At 46.8% G+C, this 18,699-nt stretch overlaps 1 protein-coding gene and 1 long non-coding RNA gene across 3 annotated transcripts; one reads left to right on the forward strand and one right to left on the reverse strand.

Moving 5' to 3' along the window:
* Positions 1-3,787: 3,787 nt before the first annotated feature.
* LOC110527775 (synaptopodin 2-like protein) lies at positions 3,788-17,349 on the reverse strand. 2 transcript variants are annotated; one of them, XM_036983491.1, is made up of 4 exons: positions 16,969-17,349; positions 15,320-15,471; positions 14,198-14,940; positions 3,788-6,676 (listed from the first exon to the last, which is right to left on the reverse strand). In XM_036983491.1, exons 1-4 carry the CDS (start codon positions 17,068-17,070, stop codon positions 3,939-3,941), a joined length of 3,735 nt encoding a protein of 1,244 aa, XP_036839386.1. In that variant the 5' UTR covers positions 17,071-17,349; the 3' UTR covers positions 3,788-3,938. The 2 variants fall into 2 exon arrangements, with proteins under 2 accessions (XP_036839386.1, XP_036839389.1); XM_036983494.1 differs by having other exon boundaries at positions 16,951-17,085.
* Positions 15,788-17,044, forward strand: LOC118965297. The gene is made up of 3 exons (XR_005052605.1): positions 15,788-16,108; positions 16,418-16,616; positions 16,937-17,044. It is a non-coding gene; the product is annotated as an uncharacterized LOC118965297 (long non-coding RNA).
* Positions 17,350-18,699: the final 1,350 nt, after the last annotated feature.

Genomic DNA, 18,699 nt, shown 5'->3' on the forward strand with positions numbered 1-18,699 from the left:
AAATATCCAAACTGAAGTTTCTCTCTCATGGTACACCGTGTCGTATCTCCTCACCTCTAAATTAGAGGCTAACATGCCAGTGAGGGCCTTGACTTGGTTCATAACCGACACCCCTCTAAATCATTGGGCAGGGACCGTATGTCCCCGCTTCTTCAATATCCACAGCCCATCTCATGTCTTTAACATTTCTGTTGCCGGTGCCTCCCTGTTTTTCTATACGACCAATCAGATTCAGTCACAAAAAAATGAACATCTGTCATCAGTGTGATTTGTTTTAATACAACGTGAGTGGTGACATGGACACCAGACATTCAGAAAGGGCACACTAGTCTGGGAAGGGCTGGGTTGCTGTGCTCATCCAATTTGGTTGGCTGTCTAATCAGCTCCGCAAATAGGCAGTGACTGGCTAGAAAAACACCTGTTAACTACAAACCCCGCCAAATCAGATAGCATTTCTCACTGACCCCTGGGAGCCAGGGATCTGGTGCCACCAACACAAACACTCAGGATGGAGTGAGGTCTAACTTACAGTATCTTCCACCTCCTCTGATCTTCCGAGGTGGGCTTCAGCAGACTGAAAGGGAGCCCCAGCCCTAGATCCATTAAACATTTGACCTAGCCATTGCCCAATGAAAAAGGAGCAATGACATCTGTTGGAGAGCCCAGATTTCATGAGAGAAGCATGTCAGGGGTTTCTTCTGAGTGAAGCATCATCGTGCTTGGCACTCGTCTGAGTGGCGCTCACTTGGCGCTCACATTGAATCAGCTCGGACCCCCCCTGTGTTCACCACTCTCTGTTAGCCTCACCTCTCCCTCCTCTGTCCTCTCATCAGAGACAGGGAAGACTCAGGGCCTCAGCGATCCTCCTGTGGTAATTTTTAGTGAACGGTCGGTTGCTATGCAAAATGATATCCACCATTTCATTTCAGAAATCCTACATGTCAACATTTCAAGTTTCAAAGAATAATTCAGTACAGGCTCTCTCACTCTCATGGCGATTTAAACAGTATTTAGATGACTGTGTAGAAAGATAAGCCCTACAAAAACCTCCTCCAGGACAGGCGTACAGTGGATATACTACTGTGTACTTTGTGACATGACTGGGCCAAATGAGTTGAAAGAGTTTATGTGTCGGGGGGCTAGGGTCAGTTTGTTATATCTGGAGTACTTCTCCTGTCCTATTCGGTGTCCTGTGTGAATCTAAGTGTGCGTTCTCTAATTCTCTCCTTCTCTCTTTCTCTCTCTCGGAGGACCTGAGCCCTAGGACCATGCCCCAGGACTACCTGACATGATGACTCCTTGCTGTCCCCAGTCCACCTGGCTGTGCTGCTGCTCCAGTTTCAACTGTTCTGCCTTATTATTATTCGACCATGCTGATCATTTATGAACATTTGAACATCTTGGCCATGTTCTGTTATAATCTCCACCCGGCACAGCCAGAAGAGGACTGGCCATCCCACATATGCTCTCTCTAATTCTCTCTTTCTTTCTCTCTCTCGGAGGACCTGAGCCCTAGGACCATGCCCCAGGAATACCTGACATGATGACTCCTTGCTGTCCGCAGTCCACCTGACTGTGCTGCTGCTCCAGTTTCAACTATTCTGCCTTATTATTATTCGACCATGCTGGTCATTTATGAACATTTGAACATCTTGACCATGTTTTGTTATAATCTCCACCCGGCACAGCCAGAAGAGGACTGGCCACCCCACATAGCCTGGTTCCTCTCTAGGTTTCTTCCTAGGTTTTGGCCTTTCTAGGGAGTTTTTCCTAGCCACCGTGCTTCTTCACCTGCATTGCTTGCTGTTTGGGGTTTTAGGCTGGGTTTCTGTACAGCACTTTGAGATATCAGCTGATGTACGAAGGGCTATATAAAATAAATTTGATTGATTGAAATTTGAATTTGAAAGACAGACCAGACCAAACGCAGGTTAGCAACAGTATGTGTGACAGGCAAGCTCATCTACGACTGCAATCACTTGGACCATGATTTGAAGTTGATCATAGCACTGTGTGACGTTGACAGCAAAGAACCTCTATTGCACAAACAAAAAGGGGGAAAATAATAATAATAATAATAATCAAACGAATGGAAACACATTTCTGAGTTTCACCAATCAAACATTCGTTTAGTGAGGGTTTCAAATCCTTACAATGAAAGAGACTTCATAAATTTGTGAAAAGGTATTTGTTGGGCTCTGAACAAACTCATTGATCAGTTTTTGACCACTTTAATACACTTTAATATGTTGTTTTGCAGATATATATATATATACAGTGCCTTGCGAAAGTATTCGGCCCCCTTGAACTTTGCGACCTTTTGCCACATTTCAGGCTTCAAACATAAAGATATAAAACTGTATTTTTTTGTGAAGAATCAACAACATTGTTTTATTTATTGGATATTTCAAACTTTTTTAACAAATCAAAAACTGAAAAATTGGGCGTGCAAAATTATTCAGCCCCTTTACTTTCAGTGCAGCAAACTCTCTCCAGAAGTTCAGTGAGGATCTCTGAATGATCCAATGTTGACCTAAATGACTAATGATGATAAATACAATCCACCTGTGTGTAATCAAGTCTCCGTATAAATGCACCTGCACTGTGATAGTCTCAGAGGTCCGTTAAAAGCGCAGAGAGCATCATGAAGAACAAGGAACACACCAGGCAGGTCCGAGATACTGTTGTGAAGAAGTTTAAAGCCGGATTTGGATACAAAAAGATTTCCCAAGCTTTAAACATCCCAAGGAGCACTGTGCAAGCGATAATATTGAAATGGAAGGAGTATCAGACCACTGCAAATCTACCAAGACCTGGCCGTCCCTCTAAACTTTCAGCTCATACAAGGAGAAGACTGATCAGAGATGCAGCCAAGAGGCCCATGATCACTCTGGATGAACTGCAGAGATCTACAGCTGAGGTGGGAGTCTCTGTCCATAGGACAACAATCAGTCGTATATTGCACAAATCTGGCCTTTATGGAAGAGTGGCAAGAAGAAAGCCATTTCTTAAAGATATCCATAAAAAGTGTCGTTTAAAGTTTGCCACAAGCCACCTGGGAGACACACCAAACATGTGGAAGAAGGTGCTCTGGTCAGATGAAACCAAAATTGAACTTTTTGGCAACAATGCAAAACGTTATGTTTGGCGTAAAAGCAACACAGCTGAACACACCATCCCCACTGTCAAACATGGTGGTGGCAGCATCATGGTTTGGGCCTGCTTTTCTTCAGCAGGGACAGGGAAGATGGTTAAAATTGATGGGAAGATGGATGGAGCCAAATACAGGACCATTCTGGAAGAAAACCTGATGGAGTCTGCAAAAGACCTGAGACTGGGACGGAGATTTGTCTTCCAACAAGACAATGATCCAAAACATAAAGCAAAATCTACAATGGAATGGTTCAAAAATAAACATATCCAGGTGTTAGAATGGCCAAGTCAAAGTCCAGACCTGAATCCAATCGAGAATCTGTGGAAAGAACTGAAAACTGCAGTTCACAAATGCTCTCCATCCAACCTCACTGAGCTCAAGCTGTTTTGAAAGGAGGAATGGGAAAAAATGTCAGTCTCTCGATGTGCAAAACTGATAGACATACCCCAAGCGACTTACAGCTGTAATCGCAGCAAAAGGTGGCTCTACAAAGTATTAACTTAAGGGGGCTGAATAATTTTGCACGACTAATTTTTCAGTTTTTGATTTGTTAAAAAAGTTTGAAATATCCAATAAATGTCGTTCCACTTCATGATTGTGTCCCACTTGTTGTTGATTCTTCACAAAAAAATACAGTTTTATATCTTTATGTTTGAAGCCTGAAATGTGGCAAAAGGTCGCAAAGTTCAAGGGGGCCGAATACTTTCGCAAGGCACTGTATTTATATATTTTTTTTATAGGGCTGGGATGTGTCCAGTTCTCAGACATGGTCTCCCACTCCCGTTTACATGGCACCTGGTCTCCACACACGTGGCTGGACACCCACCTTGGTGGCGATGAAGCGGGGTTTGGGTGCCTGCATGGCATTTGCCCTGAAAGGAGGGGGGAGGTTAGCAAGGAAACTCAGATCAGGGGCACTCTGAAACTGCTTAGTACCTTGGAGCCCACTGTAAGACACCCCAGGATAGGGTGATGGGTGGGGGATGGGGTTGGGGTTGGGGACAGGGGTGGCATTGATTCTGGGCAGCCCGGGCAGGCCCCCTGAATAGGTAGGAGCAAGGGCGGGATGTGGGGCAGAGACCGGGGCTGGGGAAAAGACAGGGGCAGGGGGTGGGGAGAGAGGAGCAGGGGTTGGGGAGATCATGTCGGAGCGGGTCAGGCGCTCACCCAGCGTTGTGGCTGAACGAGGGGCGATCACAGTGGGGGCCAAACACCGGGATGACATGGGCGTGGGTGTTGAGAAGCGTTTGATCTCGTACACACGGGCCGCCTTGACTGGGATCTGTCTGGGAGGAGTCATGGTGCTGCCCACCATGGTAGTATACCCTCCCTGCTGCTGCCTCTGGTCCTGGTATGAGGGCATCGCCGACAGGTTGGCAACACTACCCCCGAACATAGCTGAGTTGAGCTGGTAAGGCTGCCTTCTCATGAAATCCAGAGCTTTGATTCCCTCCCTATGAGAGGCTATCCCCCGTCTGCTTCCCCAGTCCCCCCTGTCAGACCTGCCTGTATCTCTCTGTGGCCCCACAGGGCAGGAGGGGGCTAGCAACGGGTTGTAACCAATGGGTGGGGGGGCACGGATGTTGGGGGATAACTTCCACTGTGAGTTGATATTGGGGTTGGGGGCATACTGGGACTCGGCCCCTGGGTAGGTGACCTCCTGCTGGTAGGCGGTCTCTAGTGGGGTGTCTACCACAAACCGGTCCATGCGGCTCTGCCTGCGGGCAAACAGCTGAGCCCCCTTCCCCTCCGCCTGGGGAATCTGGGGGGCCTCGTGGATGACCCTGGGTTTGGGGGCCACCGGTGGAGGCATCCTGCCCCGGCCGGCTTCAGCAGCCTGGTCTTCCTCTGTGCCTGAGTCAAAGCCCATCATACTCCCTGAATTGCTTCCGTAGTGGGGCCTGTCATCCAGGTTCTGCACCATGTTCAGCAGGTCAGGGTTGGGAGAGTTCTTCTTCTCATCAGGGACTCGGAACATGGGCCTCCTGCCGCTGCGCCGACGAGCCTCCAGGAGGTAACCGGTACGACCACCAGGGAGAGGTGGGACATTGGACATGGGGGATCTGGGTGCAGCTGCAGGAGCTGTGGAGGGTGGGAGTGGGACAACTGAGACTGAAGCTTGGGGCTTGTGGGCAAAATAAACTTGAGGTTGGGGTATGGGGTCAAATGACAGTGGAGCTGGGGATGATTGGGCCACCGAGACCGAGGCTTGGGGTATGGGAGCACCTGAGAATGGCGATGGGGGTGGAATTGAGGGTACGTTGGCAAATGATACTGGGGGTGGTGGTACGGAGGCAAGCGAGACTGGAGGTGGGGGTATGGGGCCACCTGAGAATTGTGCTGGGGGTGGAGGTATGGCTGTGAAGGAAGCCTGCGGAACAGAGAGCATGGGTGGTTCTGCCAGGCTCTCCACAGAAAAGGCAGGACGGGGATGAGTGGCCGGTGCTGAGGATGGGGTGGAGAACGGTCCTCCGGACACAGAGGACGGGGGTGAGAAGAAGGAAGGACAGCCACTTGCAGGCAGCTCTGATGTGGTGGAGAAGGGAGGTCCTACAATAGACACAGAGGTTGCTGGGCGCTGGGCCCTTTTGGTGATGACGGGGCGGAACACAACAGGAGCGGTGGCGGCTCGGTTAGTCACAAACCCTGGGTTGAAGGGGCGGGCGGTTCTGTTGACCACAGAGCTGGAGGAGAGTTCTGGCAGTGGTGTTTGGGGCGGAGGTATGGTTGAGATGGACACTTGGCCGGTGATTGGTTTGGGTGCCACAGTCGGGGGTGACATTAGCACACTAGCTGTGCTCACTGCAGAGTAGGCTACATCTCCGTTAGCCATACTGTAGGCAGTAGGAGCAGCTGGGGCTGGTGCCATAGCCCTCTCTGCCACAGACGGAGTCTCCTCCTGGAAGGCTACAGGGGGCGGTGGTGCCACAGGTTGCTGAGGTTGGTACATCTGTGGTTGTGTCTCTGGCTGGGGCTGGCTCTGTGCATATGGCTGAGGCTGCTCCTGGATCTGTGGTTGGTTCAGGGGTTGGGTCTTTATCTGAGGCTGGGGCGGCACCTGAGGCTGGGTGGCAGCCACCTTCTTGGCGTGCTCGGCCGCCCTCTTCCTTTGCTGCTCAAACAGCTGGGCGCCCTTCCCAGAGATGTCACTCAGGCCGGGACTGGGGGCATCTTCTGTCCCATCCCCTCGCTCTCCCCCCGCGGTCGCCCTCTTCTCCAGTGCATCCAAGTAGTCACTGTCCCAGGTGGTGTCGGGGGCGGCTGAGAAGCCATCCTCATCAAACTCCGACTCGCTTCCTGGGAAAAGACCATCTTCCTCCTGGGAATCTTGCTGCATGTCCTCGTCCACGCTGCCGAAGCTGGTCAGCGTGTACTTCTTGGAGCGCTGCCGCCTCTTCTTGAACATCAGCACGCCCTTGGAGTGGGGGTTGGGAGCGTCTGTCAGAAGGGAGGCGATAGAGCGGCACTTGGTTCTGGCCTCCTTCACCTGTTTGTCTTGAACCGTGTCACCCCGGTTCAGTTCTGTAGGGGTCAAAGCATGTTTTAGTGTGGGTACGTCTGTAAATACATCTTTACTGTTTCCATAACATCTCGGTTGTGGTCATTTCCATTTGAATTAGGTCGTTGACTTTTTTTTAAAGCTCAATGAAACTTATTCTCAATTCTTGAATAGGAGTTACAATTCACCTGAACAACTGCACCTAACATAATATACACAAAAAGATCACAGGATAGTATAGAGTTCTTAGTCCACGTAAAGTGACCAGGGTGGTCATCATTTCTACAAGCTATTTAAAATATGATGAAGAAACATGTCTGTTATTAATGCATTGCCAAAAGTAAAGGGGGATATATTTTTTTACCAGTGTTGAATGACCAGATACATATGTCCTTTACATTGAGAACTCATCATGACATCAGGTTCTAAAAACCGGCAACAGCTAACTTCCTACAATTCTAAAAATGTGCAGTTTTATAGCTAATCTCATGCTATTCTACACATTTTGCCATGGATTATGACGTGCTCATATGCTATCTGTGTGGTACTCCAGTGACAAGCATCCCTCTTCTAGCATGCTACCAGAGCACATCCGAAAAAATGCCTGGCAAGCCACAGGATTCTACATTTACCAAAGTTCCCAGCTATTGACTTAATAGCATAGATTTGAAGAAAAGTCCCATCTTGTAGGCAAACTTCAAGCAGACGCTTTACATTTGCACAAACTTATTATAGTTTTAGACAGATATGATCCCAATGTGCCCAACTATGTAAGGAGTTGTTATTTAAATTGTCCTTGGCAGTGTCCCTGAAGAGGACATGTGAACCTCTAATTAGGGACACTCAGGGATTTATGGCATTTTATTTATTTAAACTTCTTAAAACAGCAACCTCCTGAAATAGCCTCAGCCCTCCCTCTCTGGGAGTTTATGACTGTGACAGGTGGACAGGTTGTAAGTCTTTGGTATATACACAACAGTTCAAAAGTTTGGGGTCACTTAGAAATGTCCTTGTTTTTGAAAGGAAAGCACATTTCTTGTCCATTAAAATAGCATCAAATTGATCAGAAATACAGTGTAGACATTGTTAATGTTGTAAATGACTATTGTACCTTGAAACGACAGATTTTTAATGGAATATCTACATAGGCGCACAGAGGCCCATTATCAGCAACCATCACTTCCGTGTTCCAATGGCACGTTGTGCTAATTCAAGTTTATCATTTGAAAAGGCTAACTGAGCATTAGAAAACCCTTTGCAATTATGTTAGTACAGCTGAAAACTGTTGTTCTGATTAAAGAAGCAATAAAAGTGTCCTTCTTTAGACTATATCATCCTAACTAACTCGCCCTCCAAATAGACCTCTGCGGTTTTCAACCAAGATCTCAGCAATCACTGCCTCCCGTATCTCAGTTCACTGGTCACGATGGCAACACCCACCCGTAGCACACGCTCCAGCAGGTGTATCTCACTGATCATCCCTAAAGCCAAAACCTAATTTGGCCGCCTTTCCTTCCAGTTCTCTGCTGCCTGCGACTGGAACGAATTGCAAAAAACTCTGAAGTTGGAGACTTTTATCTCCCTCACCAAATTTAAACATCTGCTATCTGAGCAGCTAACCGATCGCTGCAGCTGTACATAGTCTATCGGTATATAGCCCACCCAATTTACCTACCTCTCTCCCATACTGTTTTTATTTATTTACTTTTCTGCTCTTTTGCACACCAGTATCTCTACCTGCACATCTGATAATTTATCACTCCAGTGTTAATCTGCTAAATTGTAATTATTCACTCCTATGGCCTATTTATTGCCTACCTCCTCATGCCTTTTGCACACAATGTATATAGATTATTTTTTTTCTACTATGTTGTTGACTTGTTTATTGTTTACTCCATGTGGAACTCTGTGTTGTTGTCTGTTCACACTGCTATGCTTTATCTTGGCCAGGTCGCAGTTGCAAATGAGAACTTGTTCTCAACTAGACTACCTGGTTAAATAAAGGTGAAATAAAAAATAAATGTAAAATTAAAAATAAATCCGTAATGGGTCTGCGGTTAAATGACCAGCCCTCCTCACTGTCAAACGCTCCCTAAAACACTTCAGCGAACAGGCCTTTCTAATCGACCTGGCCGGGGTATCCTGGAATGACATTGACCTCATCCCGTCAGTAGAGTATGCCTGGTTATTCATTAAAAGTGCCTTCCTCACCATCAAAAATAAGCATGCCCCATTCAAAAAATGTAGAACTAGAAATAGATTTAGCCCTTGGTTCACTCCAGACCTGTCTGCCCTTGACCAGCACAAAAACATCCTGTGGCGTTCTGCATTAGCATCGAATAGCCCCCGTGATATGCAACTTTTTAGGGAAGTTAGGAACCAATAGCAGTTAGGAAAGCTAAAGCTATATTTTTCAAACAGAAATTTGCATCCTGTAGTACAAACTCAAAAAAGTTCTGGGACACTGTAAAGTCCATGGAGAATAAGAGCACCTCCTCCCAGCTGCCCACTGCACTGAGGCTAGGAAACACTGTCACTACCAATGAATCCACAATAATTGAGAATTTCAATAAGCATTTTTCTACGGCTGGCCATGCTTTCCACATGGCTACCCCTACCCCAGTCAACAGCCCTGCGCTCCCCACAGCAACTTGCCCAAACCTCCCCCACTTCTCCTTCACCCAAATCCAGATAGCTGATGTTCTGAAAGAGCTGCAAAATATAGACCCCTACAAATCAGCCGGGCTAGACAATCTGGACCCTCTCTTTCTAAAATTATCTGCCAAAATTATTGCAACCCCTATTACGAGCCTGTTCAACCTCTCTTTCGTATCGTCTCAGATCCCCATAGATTGGAAAGCTGCCGCGGTCATCCCCCTCTTCAAAGGGGGAGACACTCTAGACCCAAACTGCTACAGACCTATATATTTTCTACCCTGCTTTTCTAAGGTCTTTGAAAGCCAAGTAAGCAAACAGATTACCGACCATTTCGAATCTCACCATAACTTCTGGTTTCAGAGCTGGTCATGGGTGCACCTCAGCCACGCTCAAGGTCCTAAACGATATCATAACCGCCATCAATAAGAGACATTACTGTGCAGCTGTATTCTTCGACCTGGCTAAGGCTTTCAACTCTGTCAATCACAACATTCTTATTGGCAGACTCAACAGCCTTGGTTTCTCAAATTATTGCCTCGCTTGGTACACCAACTACTTCTTCGATAGAGGTCAGTATGACAAATCGGAGGGCCTGTTGTCCGGACCTCTTGCAGTCTCTATGGGGGTGCCACAGGGTTCAATTCTCGGGCCGACTCTCTTCTCTGTATACATCAATGATGTCGCTCTTGCTGCTGGTGATTCTTTGATCCACCTCCACGCAGAAAACACCATTCTGTATACTTCTGACCCTTCGTTGGACACTGTTAACTAACCTCCAGAGGAGCTTCAATGCCATACAACTCTCCTTCCGTGGCCTCCAACTGCTCTTACATGCAAGTAAAACTAAATGCATGCTCTTCACCCGATCGCTGCCCTTACATGCCCGCCCGTCCAGCATCACTACTCTGGACGGTTCTGACTTAGATTATGTGGACACCTACAAATACCTAGGTGTCTGGTTAGACCGTAAACTCTCCTTCTAGACTCACATTAAACATCTCCAATCCCAAATTAAATCTAGAATCTGCTTCCTATTTCACAACTAAGCATCCTTCACCACCCGTAGCACACGCTCCAGCAGGTATATCTCACTGGTCACCCCCAAAGCCAATTCTTCCTTTGACTGCCTCTCCTTCCAGTTCTCTGCTGCCAATGACTGGAACGACCTGCAAAAATCTCTGAAGCTGGAGACTCTTACCTCCCTCACAGATCAGCTCACAGATCACTGCACCTGTACATAGCTCATCTGTAAATAGCCCATCATATCTACCTCATCCCCATGCTGTATTTATTTATTTACTTATCTTGCTCCTTTGCACCCCAGTATCTCAACTTGCACATTCATCTTCTGCACATCCTACCATTCCAGTGGTTAATTGCTATATTGTAATTACTTTGCCACCATGGCCTATTTATTGTCTTATCTCTCTTAACCTACCTAATTTGCACATGCTGAATATAGATTTTTCTATTGTATTATTATTATTATTGATTTTTTTTACCCCTTTTTCTCCCCAATTTCGTTGTATCCAATTGTTGTAGTAGCTACTATCTTGTCTCATTGCTACAACTCCCGTACAGGCTTGGGAGAGACGAAGGCTGAATGTCATGCGTCCTCCAATACACAACCCAACCAGCCGTACTGCTTCTTAACACAGCACGCATCCAACCCGGAAGCCAGCCGCACCAATGTGTCGGAGGCTACACCGTGCACCCGGCAACCTTGGCTAGCGCGCACTGCGACCGGCCGCCACAGGAGTCGCTGGTGCGCAATGAGACAAGGAGATCCCTACCGACCAATCCCTCCCTAACCCGGACGACGCTAGGCCAATTGTGCGTCGCCCCACGGACCTCCCGGTCCGATTACGACAGAGCCTGGGTGCGAACCCAGGGACTCTGATGGCACAGCTGGCGCTGCCGTACAGCGCCCTTAACCACTGCGCCACCCGTGAGGCCTCTATTGTATTATTGATTGTATTTTTGTTTATTCCATGTGTAACTCTGTGTTGTTGTATGTGTCGAACTGCTTTGCTTTGTCTTGGCCAGGTCGCAGTTGCAAATGAGAACTTGTTCTCAACTAGCCTACCTGGTTAAATAAAGTTGAAATAAAATAAAAATGACAGCTTTGCACAATCTTGGCATTCTCTCAACCAGCTTCATGAGGGAGTCACCTGGAATGCATTTCAATTAACAGGTGTGCCATGTTAAACGTTAATTTGTGTAATTTATTTCCTTCTGAATGTGTTTGAACCAATCAGTTGTGTTGTGACAAGTTAGGGTTGGTATACAGACGATAGCTCTATTTGGTAAAATACCAAGTCCATATTATGGTAAGAACAGCTCAAGTAAGCAAAGAGAAATAGCAGTCCATCATTACTTTAAGACATGAAGCATGGAGGAGGAGGTGTGATGGTGCTTGGCTAGTGACACTGTCTTTGATTTATTTAGAATTCAAGGCACACTTAACCAGCATGGCTACCACAGTACTATGCATTGATACACCATCCCATCTGGTTTGCACTGTTATTTTCTAGTTTGATGTCTTCACTGTTACTCTACAATGTAGAAAATAGTACAAACAAAGAAAAACTCTTGAATGAGTAGGTATGTCCAAACTTTTGACTGGTACTGTATATATTTTGGCTGTTAGCCCAGGTCACTGGTCCTATCATCAGCTGCCTGTTAGCTCTGACAGACTGATCACAGCAGAGGGCACTCCACCTTACTATTATTAACTATTGGTGTATTGGTGTCTAAACCATCCGACCAAGGACAGCACGTGTGTATTTTGTCTATTGATATGTGTATGAATAGAATGGTATCATATTTTGTTTACTCTAGATACAGTTTTAAATGTGTCTTATTTATACCTGTAAATAGTTATTGTACGTTTTTCTTCAGTGTGTCCTTGTTTTTGTTGCAGTCTTTGCGAGATGTAGCAAGACATGAACGTGAGAGGGGAATATAGTGGAAGAGAAGGACAGAGTGATATATAAAGGTGGTCAAAGAGGGAAAGTGAGGGGGGGGGGGGAGCTACTGCTACTTGATATCAGATAGCAGCTGCTTGGAGATGCCTTTCCCAGTTCATACATGCAGTGCTCGGGTTAGCGGACCACTGAACTAGGGGACAAATATAGCCCCTGTTCTACATAGAAGGGACTGCCTCTGTCCTCTTAAAGGGGCCCTTTTCAGACTAATGCTATCTCAGGAGGAATACTCTGCCTTTACCCAAGAGGACACCTATGAGAATGAACATTGATTTGATTTGAGAAGCTACTTACACCATCTCATTATCACAATGACAATTTTTTAAATATGATTTACACTGAACAGAAAATGTAAACGCAACATGTAACAATTTCTAAGATTTTACTGAGTTACAGTTCATATAAGGAAATCAATTCATTAGGCCCTAATATATGGATTTCACGTGACTGGGAATACAGAAATGCATCTGTTGGTCACAGATACCTAAAAAAAAGGTAGGGGGCGTGGATCAGAAAACCAGTCCGTATCTGCTGTGACCAACATTTGCCTCATGCAGCGCAACACATCCCCTACACATAGAATAGATCAGGCTGTTGATTGTGGCCTGTGGAATGTTGTCTCACTCCTCTTCAATTGCTGTTCGAAGTTGCTGGATATTGGCAGGAACTGGAACATGCTGTGGTACACGTTGAGCCAGAGCATCCCAAACATGCTCAATGGGTGACATGTCTGGTGATTATGCAGGCCATTGAAGAACTGGGACATTTTCAGCTTTCAGGAATTGTGTACAGATCCTTGCGACATGGTGCTGTGTATTATCACGCTGAAACATGAGGTGATGGCAGCGGATGAATGTCACGACAGTGGTCTTCAGGATCTCGTCATGGTATCTCTGTGCTTTCAAATTGCCATTGATAAAGTGTTCATTGTCCCTAGCTTGTGCCTGCCCATACCATAACTCCACGGCCACCATGGGGCACTCTGTTCACAACATTGACATCAGCAAACAGCTCGCCCACATGACACCATACACACAGTCTGCCATCTGCCCGGTACAGTTGAAACCGGGATTCATCCATGAAAAGCACACTTCTCCAGCGTGCCACTGGCCAGCGAAGCTGAGCATTTGTCCACTGAAGTCGGTTTTTCGACACCGAACTGCAGTCAGGTCAAGACCCTGGTGAGGACCAAGAGCAAGCGGATGAGCTTCCCTGAGATGGTTTCTGACAGTTTGTGTAGAAATTCTTCAGCTGTGCAAAACCACAGTTTCATCAGCTGTCCGGGTGGCTGGTCTCAGATGATCCTGCAGGTGAAGAAGATGGATGTGGAGGTCCTGGACTGGCATGGTTAAAACATGGTGTGTGGTTGTGATGTACTGCTAAATTCTCTAAAATGACGTTGGAGTGGGCTTATGGTAGAGAAATTAACATTAAATTGTTTGGCAACAGCTGTGGTGGACATTCCTACAGTCAGCATACCAATTGCACGCTCCCTCAAAACTTGAGACATCACAAAACTGCACATTTTAGAGTGGCCTTTTATTGTCCCCAGCACAAGGTGCAGCTCTGTAATGAGGAAGCGCTGCTTCCATATATGCCACACCTGTCAGGTGGATGGTTTATCTTTGCGAAGGATAATTACTCACTAACAGGGATGTAAACAATTTTGAGTACACCATTTGAGAGAAATAAGCTTTTTGCATGTATTGAACATTTCTGGGATCTTTTATTTCAGCTCATGAAACATGGGACCAACAATTTACATGTTGCGTTTATATTTTTGTTCAGTATAAATAACTCACAACATGCAATGCCAGCCTCAACTAGCCATTACATGACTAATTATTTGTACAGTAACACATCTCACATCACCCTATAGGGTATGATTAGGATACTCACTGGCTTGCTTGGCCTTGTCCATGTAGGTGACACTGAGCTCCTCATCCAGAGGGGTGTCTATGGGCCCCACCATGGGCACCAGCTGCCTGCGGGAGCTCAGCTGCATGGCCCCCTTGGCCCTCTCGGGGGAAACCAGTGGGACCACGTTGGAGGGCTCCTGGAAGCCACTGTCCTCCTCCGCCACTCCGTCCCTTCCTGGGCCCTGGTCCTCAACAGAGGAGATGATGGAGGAGGTCTCTGTGGAGGTCTGGGAGGACCACATCCCTGGAGGGGGCTGGTAAATCACCTCCTTGCGGGCCACCCCCGGCAAGCCTTCCCCCGCTCCTCGGCCATCCATTAGCCCGTGGTCCTGGAGCCCTGGGTAGAGCTGGCCATCTGGGGCGCTGTCATAGCCGCTAAACTCTGAGGTCTCGCCTCCCTCCTGGGAGGCTCTGCCAGAGGCTTTGCCGGGTAAGTTGCTGGGACTTCTGCGCTTCTGCCTCCTCTGCCTCTCGTGGGCTGCCACATCTGCGTCGCTGTCTGTCTCCCCGTAGTAGGCCTCACTGCCTGGGGGCGAGGTGAGGCCGCTGCGCCCCATGGGGGACAGGACAGAGGACCTGCCATGGGGGACCTCCCTGACAGCTGCTATGTGGTGGGGTCTGGAGGAGGGGGACATGGCACGCAGGGCAGCTCGGTACTCTTTGTCAATGCGAGGGGATGGGGCGCGGGTCAACAGCACCACAGACTGGAAGCCTGCCGGTGCCCTGTGGGAGCAAATTAACAATTGTTGGGCATACTGCTCTGGCTTATGCTATTTGCATAAGATGGGGTGGCAGGTAGCCTGGTGGTTAGAGCGTTGTGCCAATAACTGAAAGGTTGCTGGATCGAATCCCCAAGCTGACAAGGTAAAAATCTGTTGTTCTGTCCCTGAACAAGGCAGTTTACCCACGGTTCCCTGGCAGGCTGTCATTGTAAATAAGAATTTGTTCTTAACTGACTTGCCGAGTTAAATAAAGATTAAATTAATAAAATAATGATGGAGTAGCACTTAATGCTAATATAACAGGTAAAACAATGTGTTAACATCAGGACTTTTATGCATAAAAGTGTACACATCAATGGCGATTGTAATTACTCTCTGACCTCTTGACCCGGATGTGTAATATTCCTGGGGAGCTGTCGATTATGGTCATGGCCTGGGAGTGGGACAGACTTCCACATGGCTGCTCGTTGATGGACACCAGCTCATCGCCCTCCCGCAGTCCTGCCCTGCACGCCTTACTGCGCTTACGCACCTACACCAGCAGAGAGAGACAAAATATCACCCACAATAAACAATATAAGATAGGTTTGCCAACAGTACCCAATGCCATACTCTATCTCTTTCTCTCTCTCTCTCTCTCTCTCTCTCTCTCTCTCTCTCTCACTCTCTCTAATGAGCTCTCTCTCTATCTATTATCTCTCTGTCATCTCTCCTTCATTCTGAAAAGTGATATTGGATAGAGAACATGACAAAGCAGCTCTTGATCTCTTGTCTTGGTGACTTGCCCTGACAGCTTGGACGTGCTGCAGACATTTCCCACAAGCTGTGGCTGAAGTGAAGCCCTCTTACCCACTTCAGCAGCGAAATGCCAGCCAGCACCTCTCCTCCCCCATGCACTCTCCCACTATTTGTGCCCTATGGGTTGACCCCATAGTTGTGCTAATGCAACCTATGAGATTTTAAGAGAGTGTCCATGTTGAAGCTACATGATCTGTAAGGATCTCTTACTCTGGTAGAAACTTTACACATCAATAGTTACATTGAGGTGTGTGAGGATAGAGGAATTTATATTTGTTTTGAAGGGGTTCTTTAACCCTTTGGATCTCAACTAGCACTGGGGAAGAAAATAACCCAGACAACTTCTTCACTGGGCTGAAACACACACTTTGGTGAGCCACCTCTTAACCCAGTATAGTCTGTTTGAAAAGCGGTTTTGCTCAGTCAACACTCAGTAAATGTGGTTTCTGTGTGTGTGTGTGTGTGTGTGTGTGTGTGTGTGTGTGTGTGTGTGTGTGTGTGTGTGTGTGTGTGTGTGTGTGTGTGTGTGTGTGTGTGTGTGTGTGTGTGTGTGTGTGTCCATACTATATGTACTAAAATCCCCTATACAGAAAATAATAATGGGGAAATGCAATGGGGGAATGCATAGGCAGTTGGATGTGTAAGGTGTGAAACTGATATCCTGTATGTGTCTATGACAGCTTTGCTGAACTGGATATCCTCTTATGAAGAGGTGTAGCGACTGACTGAGAACCCTGACTGAGAACCCTGACTGAGAACCCTGACTGAGAACCAGCCATTCAGAAACGAGAGAGATCCAATGAGGAAAGATGATTGTCCGATCTGTCCGACATCTGTGCAATCACATAGCAAATGCTTTAAGAAAACAGTACTTCATGTGTATGTTTTCTCTCATGTTATTCCACATAGCATGAAATGATGTCTGCCTTGCTACATGCACTCCAAACAGGAGAAGTTTAAAGTTCTACAGCTCTATCAATCCCTCCAATGTCTCCCATTCTAGAACAGACACATGACTCATGCTCAGGCTTCTCGGCCCCCTGCCCATGATTGCAGCCGATATTTTATCTGAACCATGTTCACAACCCTTTATCACCCACTAATTCCAGACCCAATATATTATAGAATGCACTGTCATAGACATAGACACTTATCATTCAGAATGTCCCTCTTACCATATCCCCTGTCCCTTGAAACAGTTTTACCATCCTACCTTTCACTGAAGCCATACCTTGGCCACCTGAAGTGGTTTCTGGTGCTCCGCGCCCCCCTGGAGACGAAAGCCCCATGGTGCTCCACCAGACAAGGTGATTATAACCTCTTCTGCCACCATTATTGTGTGATACGTTCTCCTTTTTTGTTTTTCTGTCCGTTTGTCTGTCTTTTTGTCTTTCTGGGGGGGCCCTCAGTGCGTTTACTCCATAGTTGTCAGGGCCCCCTCAGAGAGCTCTGTTCGCTCTCCTTCAGCTATAATGTCATGGAGTTGACTTCTCTCAACCCACTACTCTAGCACCTGGGCACGCACACATACACACGCTCTTTCAATGACACACACACATGCCCACCCACACCCTAAGTATGGGCACTGCTGATAGGGTTGCAGGCTGGGGGAGCTGAAATAGAGAGAGAGAGATAGAGAGAGAGAGAGAGAGAGAGGAGAGGAGAGAGCGATAGAGAGAGGGGGAGACAGAAAGAGGGGAGAGGGAGAGAGAGAGAGAGAGAGAGAGAGAGAGAGAGAGCGAGAGAGAGAGAAAGAAAGGTGAGGAGAGAGTGAGAGAGAGAGAAAGAGAGGGGGGATAGAGAGAGAGAAAGAGAGGGGGAGAGAGAGCAAGCAAGAGAGAGAGGGAGGTAGGTGGAAAAGAAGAGGAGGTGGTTAGAGACCTGTGTCTGCTTACACAGTGGAATGCTGGCTTGAGTGATTGAGAGGAGGGTCTAATTGCACACTTGTCCTGTCACTCAGACAGCGGAGTTGTCAAGGGGTTGTTGATAGCCACTCCAAAAATAAGCCCCTACCTCCAGTGTTGTCCATGCACCTCTAAACCTGTGTAAGACTAGAATCTGGAGAATCTAAATTATTTATATCTATGTTCCCAAATGGTGGGTGGGGATCCACTTTGTAGTGGGTCATGGCTGATTCCTTTGAGGTCGTGACTTCATTAATCAGTCAATCACATTTGATTATAACACTTTTTGCAAAATCATTAGTCGCAAGATATTTGTGGTTAGGTCCTGGGTAGAAACTGTCATCCGTTCGGGGTCCATATTAGGACATCCTCAGTTTCAGCAGGAGTTGTACATCTGGTTGACTTTTTGGATCACAACAACTCAACCACTGACAATACACGACTTTGTTTGTGACACTTTCCCTGGGGGACAGATAGCAACAAGTGGACATACACTACCGTTCAAATGTTTGGGGTCACATGGAAATATCCTTGTTTTTGAAAGGAAAGTACTTTTTTTGTCCATTAAAATAACATCAAATTGATCAGAAATACAGTGTAGACATTGTTAATGTTGTAAATGACTGTTGTAGCTGGATTATTATTATTATGGATTATTTACGTAGGTGTACAGAGGCCCATTATCAGCAACCATCACTCCTGTGTTCCAATGGCACGTTGTGTTAGCTAATCCAAGTTTATCATTTTAATAGGCCAGCATCCTGGAGTCGCCTCTTCACTGTTGATGTTGAGACCGATGCGGGTACTATTTAATAAAGCTACCAGTTGAGGACTTGGAGGCATCTGTTTCTCAAACTAGACACTCTAATGTACTTGTCCTCTTGCTCAGTTGTGCACCAGGGCCTCCCACTCCTCTTTCTATTCTGGTTAAAGCCAGTTTGCACTGTTCTGTGAAGGGAGAATTACACAGCGTTGTACAAGATCTTCAGTTTCTTGGCCATTTCTCACATGGAATAGCCTTAATTTTGTAAAACAACGTTAGACTGCCGAGTTTCAGA

This window comes from Oncorhynchus mykiss, chromosome 1, assembly GCF_013265735.2.
Source record: "Oncorhynchus mykiss isolate Arlee chromosome 1, USDA_OmykA_1.1, whole genome shotgun sequence".
Taxonomy (NCBI): domain Eukaryota; kingdom Metazoa; phylum Chordata; class Actinopteri; order Salmoniformes; family Salmonidae; genus Oncorhynchus; species Oncorhynchus mykiss.